Source organism: Candida jiufengensis (assembly GCF_024610255.1).
Source record: "Candida jiufengensis strain CBS 10846 chromosome Unknown scaffold8, whole genome shotgun sequence".
Taxonomy (NCBI): domain Eukaryota; kingdom Fungi; phylum Ascomycota; class Pichiomycetes; order Serinales; family Debaryomycetaceae; genus Lodderomyces; species Lodderomyces jiufengensis.
The window spans coordinates 739826-751220 of NW_026261555.1; the positions used below are offsets into that span (position 1 = coordinate 739826).

The following is an 11395-nucleotide window of genomic DNA, read 5'->3' on the forward strand; positions in this document are numbered from 1 at the left end:
TATAGTGTCCGAATCTCGCAGACAGAAATCACTACGATATCCAAGACTTGATTCCTTATTACCAATGTGGGATATTTCAGATCTGATCCTGTACATGGTTGCAAATTCTTTAACAAAGATCCGACATTTTACGAGCACTCACATTTAAGTGCTGCCACAAAAGTAAAGCTATGTAAAATTAAATAATAAATTGCTTAATTGAAATTAAATTGAATGAATTATTTTAAGGTATCATCCTTGAAGAATTTTATATCGTATAGACTAGTTTTCAAAAATATCAATTCAACGTTAAATAGATCAATGACACTGCTGACTCAACTTCCCGTCATTAAAAACGCTGGGTGTCTAATAATTGGTGATGAAGTATTAAATGGGAAAATATTGGATACAAATTCATACAATTTTGCTAAATTTTGTTTTAATAATCTTTCTATCCCACTTAAAAGAACAATAGTTTGTGGAGATGAAACAGATGACATTGTAACATCATTGAATAACTTGATAAGTCAAGATAATATAGATTTTATAGTCACTTCTGGTGGATTAGGAAGTACTCATGATGATATAACTTACAAAGTTATTGCTGATTATTTTGACTTGGACTATGCATTGGATCAAGAAGTGGTAGATAGAATGCAAAAGCTTAGAAAGGAATACTTATCCAAATTAAACGAAGATCAACTTAATGCATTTTATAAAATGGCTACTTTACCCACAGAAAAATTTGGATCTCAAACCAAAGTTAGAAAAATATTTGTTGATGACGAACTATGGTTTCCAATTGTTGTCATAAATGAGCAAATTTATATTTTACCTGGAATTCCACAACTTTTTACAAGATTAGTAAATGATTTGGAGACATATTTGAAACCAAGGATAAACTCGAATAACCTCATCAGAAGATATGTATTAACTAAAACTGGTGAATCAGGATTGGCTCCATACTTAACCAAATTACAAAATGATTGTGATTTAAAATACGGTAAAGGGGTTTTAAAGATTGGAAGCTATCCACATATGGGACAAAAGGTTAATACTATTAGTGTTATTGCAAATAATTTACAAAATTCTGAAATAGACTGGGTAGTGAAAAATTTATTGGAAAACGTAGGAGGAAATGCCAAACAAATTTCTCAAGCAGAAGAAGATGAAATAGTAAATGGGAAAAATTAAGCTAAGCCGGATGTTTTCAGATAGGGGACAATGTAAAATTTAATTCAAAATGGTAATAGTGTTGAGGTAGTGAGAATTTTCAAAACCTAAAAAACAAGAATGCTTGACCAATATGCCCCATTCATATAATTTTGATATTAATAGAAGACTGTAACCCGTTAATTATCAAGTTGAACCAACACTTGCTTTATGAGTGTTTACTCAAAAATTTTAATCAAAATAAAAAATTCAGGTTATATAAATTCAAAAACGAGCATCACATTTTGAATTGTTTCGAAAGTTAAGGTTCAGCAATACTTGTTAATGATAGATTAATGATGATCTATATAAAGATATACCCAATTTTGAACGTTTTCTTAATTATGTTAACAGCATTCAATTTAGAATCAAATGGCTATTTATCCTCAAGTATAAATATGGTGGTTTTGAGGTGTTTCAAATATGTTTGGATCTCAAATGAAACTAATTATTGCGGTAATGTTGCAATTGGATTTGAATTTTCCCCGTTTTTCTCCTCACACCTCATAATTAAGCAGCGGATAAAAACGGATCAAAAAGCTGGTGCACGGATGTTGAAGTTTGGATGTCGGACTCAAATACTGTATCAGGTGTTAATTAGGTGCCTTGAACATTCAGCTTAAATATATTAGCAATATGAATTAGGCTATGGAATGAAGAAAAATTAGAATCACTGATCAGATACCTAAATTTCAGAGAACCCAAAAAATAGAGCTTAAAGCAGACTTCATCTGACATTTTTTTCAACTTATATTTAAAGATACAAGATTCTAGATTCTAAATTTCAAATGAATCAATGCAACAATTTACATTTTGCTTGTGTCTTCAGAGAAATAGTTTTGATGCAAAGAGATGTATATTAGCGTCTAAAATGTTTATGTAAATAATGAATGTGCTAAAATCAGCAAATTTTGGAAATTAGACCTCGATGTCTGATTTAACTTAAAGACTAGTTTAAACAATATTTTCGCACCCAACTCAACCCAGAAACATTAGATAAGTGTCTAATTTTGAAGCTTTTCAAAGAGAAAGGTTTAGCCATAATCAATAATGATAACAACATCTTAATACAAGATAAACTGTATATTTTCTAATAACGTTTAGACATGTTTTGTGTTGATTGCTCTATACTTGGCTTATTTTTCTTTTTCTTCTTCTCTCAATACTTTACATGTTTACTAGATGTCCGCCAAGCTTACCAAATACAAAACACATTGCAATCATTCCAAGACATATTTATGGCAGTCTAGTGTTTCAAATCTGACGTCAAGATCCAACGAGATCTCTAATAAACTTAACTTTTGCGGTAATGTTGAAACTGATTCTGATTCACGGTGGTACTGGAATCTTGAGCCCAAATTTATTATTACGGTAATTTAGTAGTTATATTTCTGTTATGGCATAGAGAGATCCTTTAAAAATTGGTGTAATGTTGTGGTCAGACTCTGAAGAATGGCATAATCAAGATGCCTGTATGTACTGTGGTTGAGAGCGGGCCAGATCTAACATTTAGTTTGTTTTACTCTAGATCTAAGGTACAACACACCCCTGGGATCTGATCTGATTTAGATTTAAGGTACAGAAGGCGTTGGGATCAGATCTGAAGTCTTGAAAGTTTGAATTTGTGCTACATAGTAATAAGCTAGTTTTTATTTTTTTTTTGCTGCAAATTTTAATTAAATTAGGTTGAAGACAAGTGTTGAAGTAAGTATAATTCTAAAATGACGTTGACGCTGAACGCTGAAACCAGCACAACCCAAACACCAGAATTCGTCGATATAGCTATTTCTATTCGTAAATAAGGTGTTCTTTACATATCACAGATCCTGATAATGATAGGTTTAGCAGATCTCCTTTCTTCATATTCACGACTTGACGCAAAACCTAATTAGAGGAAAATAATATTTACTTAAAATCAAAAAATTCAATTCTTACTTCAGTAATCTCATTTGTTTCACAACAACAATCAGCATCTCATTTTTATCACAGCTACTTCTACACATCCACAAAGTTTTAATCGTCTACTATGAGTGGTCGATCAACAATTCTAGAGTCATCCTCAATAGTTTGAGTAGGGCCTGAGGGTAGAGTAGTATAATTTAGGCTACCATTGTTCCAAGTTCGAGGATAGTGAAATTCTTTTAGGAATTCTAGCATTACTTTAAGGGCAAGTAGATGGATGAACGGTAAATCTGGTTTAAAAGAGTTGGTTCCAACAATAATTGTGTTAAAATTTGGTCGAAAATTAGTACAAATTAATGAAAATCTGGCCATAGATAGAAACTGCCGTTATTCTAGTTCAGCGCCCTACAACAAAGATTAATAAAAGATAGCAGATCTAGTGAAGATAGAGGTACCATTTTTGATTCTGGGATAAAATGTGGAGAATCAAAATAATTGTATGGTAAATAGACACAAATGCAAAGAGGAACACTAAATTGATTCAGGAAAGCAGTAAAGCAGCGTGTTCCTAAGCATTTAATTTTGAAATCAATTGGAGAAAGTTAGAGATTGGTAGATGTACAAAGGAATTAGAAAGGATATTCAAATTGTAATATATTAAATTGTATAAAAGTATATTACCAATGTCGTGTCGTTAGATTGAATTCCCAAACATTCGGTCTCGGCTGGAGATCTCGGGTGAAATTTATTCAAATAATTTTCCAATCAGATCTTGATTCATCAATGGCCAAGTGGTCAGTACAATGTCAGAGGTTATAAAGCACGCTTGCTCGAATCTGCTTATAGCCAGTTCAACGCTTTAATTTGATATGCTAGATCTATGTTTTATATTATGCTGGATTTATGTTTTATGTTATGCTGGATCTACGTTTTATGTTATGCTGGATCTATGTTTTATGTTATGCTAGATCTACGTTTTATGTTATGCTGGATCTATGTTTTATGTTATGCTGTTCTACGTTTTATGTTATGCTAGATCTATGTATTTTGTTATGCTAGATCTATGTTTTATGTTATGCTGGATCTACGTTTTATGTTATGCTGTTCTACGTTTTATGTTATGCTAGATCTATGTTTTATGTTATGCTGGATCTATGTTCTATGTTATGCTGGATCTATGTTTTATGTTATGCTGGATCTATGTTTTATGTTATGCTAGATCTACGTTTTATGTTATGCTAGATCTACGTTTTTTGTAATGCTGTTCTATGTTTTATGTTATGCTAGATCTATGTTTTATGTTATGCTAGATCTATGTTTTATGTTATGCTGTTCTACGTTTTATGTTATACTAGATCTATGTGTTTTGTTATGCTAGATCTATGTTTTATGTTATGCTAGATCTACGTTTTATGTTATGCTGGATCTATGTTTTATGTTATGCTGTTCTACGTTTTATGTTATGCTAGATCTATGTATTTTGTTATGCTAGATCTATGTTTTATGTTATGCTAGATCTACGTTTTATGTTATGCTGTTCTATGTTTTATGTTATGCTGTTCTACGTTTTATGTTATGCTAGATCTATGTTTTATGTTATGCTAGATCTACGTTTTATGTTATGCTAGATCTATGTTTTATGTTATGCTGGATCTATGTTTTATGTTATGCTGGAACTACGTTTTATGTTATGCTAGATCTACGTTTTATGTTATGCTAGATCTATGTTTTATGTTATGCTAGATCTACGTTTTATGTTATGCTAGATCTATGTTTTATGTTATGCTAGATCTGTGTTTTATGTTATGCTGGATCCATGTTTTATGTAATGCTGTTCTACGTTTTATGTAATGCTGGATTATGTTTTATGTTATGCTATATCCAAGTCTTTTGTTATGCTAGATCTATGTTTTATGTTATGCTGGATCTATGTTTTATGTTATGCTGGGACTACGTTTTATGTTATGCTAGATCTGTGTTTTATGTTATGCTGGATCCATGTTTTATGTTATGCTGGGACTACGTTTTATGTAATGCTGGATTATGTTTTATGTTATGCTATATCCAAGTCTTTTGTTATGCTGGATCTGCTAGATCCCAGTTTATATTCTGCTGATAATTTGTTATGCATTATTTGACATGTTGTTCTTTTATTGTTCTTTGATGTCCTTAATTGAGTATTTTGATTATATAAATACTTAAAGATGTTGCACTGAATAAAACACTCCCCGTCAAAGATTAGCCTACAGCTCAAGTCAACGATTGGCATTGGTGGCATTGACTTTTTATATTTTGAATGACAGGCGAAGTACGCAGGTGCGCAGAAGGAGATACATATTGAATACTTGAGCGTGGCGTCAGGTAGAACAGTATCCCAGATATGCTAGACTTTTTAAATTTTTGATATACTGAAAGATTTTTTACAAGTGGTATCGAATTAATCAACTTCAGGTTGAAAAATTCTACATAATAATGATAGAATCTAAACTGCAAACATTAATAAGTATGACAATAGGCTTAAACTGTGGAATGATGGCTCATTACATGATATGATAGATCACAACTAAGATGAAGTTATACAAAAATAGTTCATACATGCATGTAAACTTTTTCAATTTTGAGTCAGCCATAAATTTGATATGGCAATCAGCTCATGATCATGTCATTTTGATTATAATGGTCAAAAATTGAAGCTCAGCATAGCTGAAGTGTAACCTCGCTCAAGTTTGACCATTAAAGCTCTGAGGATTTGCCTTCAATTGACTCAACTTAAATTGATAGTAGCGAAATTTGAGACCTGTTATAGAAGTTTCAAGACAAAAGGACAACCAACTAAGATTGAGCTCAGTAGTGTATGGAGGTCTCCTAATAAAATTATTGATTGTCGTATACAATTGAAGGTTATAAGTGCAGCCTTTTGGCAACTATCACCTAATCTAATTCTAAATACTTTTTGCGATAAAATTATGTCGGTATATTTGGTTTGACACTTTTTTTGCCCTCACATACCACAAATTTACCTCTTCAAATTTGAAGTCCTAGTAGCGTGACACTATAATTTGACATTACAAGCAAACTGTTGTAGCATAGCAAATTGTCTATTTCCAAAAACAAATAAACCCCCAATATATCAACGATTGACTCTGCTAAATCAAATAAACAGTTTTAGCATATTAAATAAAACACTTTAGCTAAAAATAACTCAGCATAACAAGTGAACAACTTCAAGGTAGCAATCAAACAATTTCAGCATCACAATTAAAACTTATTGTGCACATTAATTAAATCTTTCAAGCGTATAGCATAGGGTCAGATAATACTACTGCTTAACTCTTCAGTTAGGCAATCCACCTAGACGTATCAGATAATTGTTGCATATAATGACGAATTACATCTGCTAGCCAAGAAGCACAAGAATAGAATTGTATTTGCAGTCTCTATTTATACGAGCGCAATTTTCATTCATTACCAAGATAACTGATGCGAAAAAATTGATACGTATGAATCAAATGAAACATCTGTAATTTCTAGTCTATATCTCAACTACAGAAGTATGATTTATGATACCTTGAAGGATGGCTGCTCTTGCCTACATTGAGTGTAATTGAAATTTAGTCTGACATTATTAGTATTTTTGCTCATACTTATCAATATTAAAATGAATTTTTTATTGTTCATTTTGCTAATTATAAAACTATATAAAATACATATTGGAAATTGTTGATGATATTTTTATTCAACTTAGTCCAACATAAATACCGATTACAACCCTTTAATTTTTTCTTTTCCACTAAAAAAACCAATTACTCTCGATTCATGTCGTAAGACTATTATGGTAAATACGACAAAGATGTTACCGGTTAGTTCAACAATATAAATATTTCTGCATTGCTAGGTAGCTAATATAATTGCAATGCATCATTCACAATGATGTTAGACGTCATATGTAAAACTGAGCAAACAAGTTGTGCTCGTATTTAACGCACCTAAACTCAGTACTGATTTGAATTGTATCGAATTCAGAATAGCATGATGGCATAGAACGATTACGAATGAGCAAACAAAACCACTATATTGGTAATCATTTATTAAATGCGTTTGTAACATTGATGTTGATATAGTGTACATGCAAGAACAGGGTCGAATTAAATTATGTATGGTGGGTATCGTTGAAATCTGAACCAAAATTTATTTTTTTATACAGATCAATAAGTTGAGCAAGCTTGTTGCATTTTGCTTGGTTAAAATTTTAGATTTTTATTACAACACCATGGTAGGGCTAACTTAATTGTGGAGAAAAAAAATTGCCCGTCTTGTAGCTCTGTAAGTGGTGTTAAAAGCCTAGAATCTATGAAGTCTTGGATTTTTAGTTGACAAGTGGGAAAAAAGTTTTGTTAAAAAACTGTAGGTTATATTTGCCAACTAGCTGGAGAATGTGTTCATATCACAACACCACTTATTTCTATAAGATGATTTCATTCAACGATTTTTAAGGTTACAGCGATGGCAAGCAGAAAACTCATGCCTCTGTAATATCTTTAATAAGTTCTTGAAGTAGAGTAAGTTCGGAATTCTACAAAAATGATGATTTACTGGTATTTGTATAGATTTGTGAATAACCGTTAAGCTCTTTTTCACTGTAAAGCTTGAGTTGGTTTTTTCATTGTCTAAAGTCGATTTGCCCTCAGATTGTTTCGTTGACCTTTCTTCTTCAATAAAGCACTTGATTGATTTTCAACATAAGATTTGTCCTTCGATTGATTTTAAAATTTTGCATTTAGTTGCAGGCAATGCTTGTGCTTAAATAAAAACAATTATAAGTTGTATTGATCGTTTTGTATAATTTTTTGTTATATTTCGAAGTTCGTGTTCATTATTTTAAGATCCGAGATTTTGCAAAAGTTTTTAATGTTGAGGACCTTCTATGTAAACACCAAAATGACGAGCTTGTTTATGCTGCTTTTTGAGTAGTTAACCAAATTAGCATGGAGTTGGAAAAATGATCAAATGGCTGCCCGAGATAAAATGATTATAAGTTGTATCTTAAGAAATATGTCATTAGGAGATCTTGTAGTGTCAGTAGTTCTCGGGTACGGATGTATTTCGTTTTATCAAGATGCACAACATTGTATATGCCACTAGTTCGGAAGACATAGGGAAAAATTTTGAAACGCTCATTAAAGAAATGTTTGTACTTGTTGGTGAGTTAACAAATATCATTCTTGCGATAATTACTAAAATTAATTGACTCCAAATTAAACCCATAAAGTGTAGTTGAAGGTTGTTATTTATTATATTAGGAGAGGGAAATAATAAGTTGTTGATCAAGTTTTTTAATTTACAGTTTATGTAGTTTTGTAATTAACCAAATCTAAAAGTATTTATATTGAATCTCAATATTTACCAGCGTAATTGTTATTAGTATATATATCAAATATCTTTAATGAGATCAAAAAGTTTACCTCTTTCTACTTTTGCCAGACTTTACACTTTAGCGGTTTCAACGAACCCCGCCAGTGTCTAGCTTTACGCTATTCAATTCTTTGAGTTTGTCCAACAACGACTTAGGGGGCCCTGAACATCGTTAGCTAATTTTTGTTCAGTGTACGTGGAATCGTTTGATACGCTAGAATGGTTTATTTGATACGCGTAACAAGGTTTATTTGTTATGCTGACCTGGTTTGTTTGTTATGCCGAGTTTGCTGTTTTGTTATGCTAAACTTGTCTTTTTGTTATGCTAAAGAGGTTTATTTGTTATGTTAAAGTGGTTTATTTGTTATGCTGAAGTGATTTATTTGTTATGCTACAGTGGTTTATTTGTTATGCTGAGTTTGCTATTTTGATATGCTAAAGTTGTTTTTCTGTTATGCTAAAATGCTTTTATTTGATATGCGGTCATAGAATTTTTATGTTATGCAATTTGGCTTATCGGATATAACAAATATAATGTATTTGTTTCAGATCTTTTAGATGCGTATTTCAGATATATTAATTTATGCCAAGATCTAATATATTTTTTGTTGTGCGTTTTTAAAAGACTTGTTATGTGTACTTCAAAAGAGCCGAATACATCCAACAAATAAGCCTGTTAAGCCTAATTAGAGATTTAAAATAAGTCAAGAAACAATTGGGTAGTCCACCAAATGTATCATTAATAACTTACTTCAAAGTAAACAAGTGTTTTAATATTGTCATATCTGCGTTTTAACCATTCGACTTGATTATTAATTAATTCACATACTCGATCAATATCACTCTTTTTAAAATGTTCAAGTTGTAGCTTTTTTCAATGTACATCCCTCATATGTAGCCATTGTTCGAACTCAAAATCAGTTTTTGTTAAATCTTCTTGACCAGTATTGCTTGCTATTATCTTATCATAATTTATTATATAATATATATTTCAATTTGTTTCCTGTTGAACCAATAGTATCTTCTTTTGTCATATATTATATACCAATGGATCTAATTTAGGATGATTACAATGTAATGCAAATATTGGTACTCCATAATGACTACTGAAATCATCTTGAGCTAGGGCACCAAGTCTGTTAATTTGATCTGCAACACTCATGGTTCTACCAAGTTTTTCGAAATAATCAACTATTATATCACTGAATAATTGTTCATCAACTAGTGGATTCTTTTGAGCCTTTGCAACCCCTTCTAATTCACCATCTTTATTAAAATAGCCTGGTGATTTAATAAATGATTGATGATTAACGGTCGCAACTGTTACAAAAGTATGTTTAGCACTTCTCCTTGTTCACCAAGTGAAAACAATTTATAAAAATTGTCAGGTCCGTATATGTTATAGCATAATGATATTAAAATTGTTCTTCCCTGAGTAGCTTTATTTTTCAGTAATTGACCTGATTCAGTTGATAAATCTAAAAATTTTGAAGCACTCCCTTAGACCCTCAAGTTATAAATTTGCAACCCCCACCAAATTGAAACCAATGGTAATCAAACTACCAAGGGTCGAATAGATCAAATATTTGAGAGTTGTTTTAGTTGAGGTCGTGTTGATTACCAATTAGATGTAAACCCCCAGTCAACAATCTATTTGTATTACCCATTCAAATTAGATGAATTGGTATTAAATATAAATTAGAGAAAGTGAGAACTGTTAAACCAGACAATCAATATTCTCTTATAAGTTAGAGAAAAGAAAGAAATAATGAAAGAATGAAAGACTATATAGTCAATAATGTCAACTTATTTTATAACAAACACTAATAAACGATTTTATCAATACATATTAATATGTTTGACGTGGATCCGAACTTGTATTACTTGTTGGTTTTATCAATCAAGAATGGTATTTATAATTGTTGATATTTTAGCACTCATCAGCATTTCATCAACATATTATTTCTTATTTGTTTTAAAAGTTAAAATCAATGTCAATGTCAATTAATAGAGAAAAGGAGTTTTGAATCACATGAGAGTATTTTCAGAAATAAGACAGAGATGAACTTATTAAAAGTTGATGGAGCAAAACAGTTAATTTTCGATCCAGTTTTTTTTCAGATTCGATTTTATCAATTAGTTATTAAGATGTTATAAATCAAAAGAATCCTAGATTCTTTTTGTACTTTGATGAATTACTAGGTGCTATTGATCTTGTTCTTTCTTCAACAAGACCAAATGAAGTTGATTCAACTGTTATCAAGAATTCCAATCTAAATGAAAATGGCCATCAAGTTGTATGGAGCAAAGATAATAGAATGTCTCAAACGATAGTTAATTGTAATATTATTGAAAATTAAAAAAGAGTAATATGTAGTTGAACACCATAACGAGTTCTTAACTACTTCTGGAGTGAAATACTAAATTTGTAGTAGCTATAGATAAACAAGTCGTTTACATTAATAAATTTCTTTTAAAGATTGATTCATAATCATCGAAATAGATTAAATCATTTAGAAAGAAATTTGAGTTTTTGTAAAACAATTTTGAAACAAGTTATTTAATTTTGAACAAAAGAGATTTTCAGAATAATTGAAAATTTCGTGTTGACTTGATTTGAGTAAATTAATGTGAAACTTTAAAATTTTGGAGGACAAATACGACGAAATTTGAATAGATTTTCAACCAAGAGAAATTATAGTCTACAAAGTATTTGTATATACTTTTAGTAAATGAAACTTCGTAAATGCATCTTCAAAATCACTGAAAACTACTTAAATAGTAACAATCTCTAGATTAGTAAATCGCACAAGACGAACAAAGTATTCTTTGTTCTCCATGTATAACTAGTACTAAACTTACTTCAATGAATGCAAATCATCACCGAAAA

The 11395-nt window shown here is 30.8% G+C and overlaps 2 protein-coding genes across 2 annotated transcripts; one reads left to right on the forward strand and one right to left on the reverse strand. All coding sequences in view use genetic code 12, as the record gives it.

The window, feature by feature from the left end:
- Positions 1 to 300: 300 nt before the first annotated feature.
- On the forward strand, positions 301 to 1173 carry KGF54_000613 (uncharacterized protein; the record flags this gene model as incomplete). Its single annotated transcript, XM_051766545.1, has 1 exon — positions 301 to 1173. One exon carries the CDS (start codon positions 301 to 303, stop codon positions 1171 to 1173), a length of 873 nt encoding a protein of 290 aa, XP_051622602.1.
- An 8362-nt stretch (positions 1174 to 9535) lies between these two features.
- KGF54_000614 (uncharacterized protein) lies at positions 9536 to 10172 on the reverse strand (the record flags this gene model as incomplete). The annotated part of the gene is made up of 2 exons (XM_051766546.1): positions 9536 to 9825; positions 10142 to 10172. The coding sequence occupies 2 exons, from the start codon at positions 10170 to 10172 to the stop codon at positions 9536 to 9538; spliced, it is 321 nt and encodes a 106-aa protein (XP_051622603.1).
- Positions 10173 to 11395: the final 1223 nt, after the last annotated feature.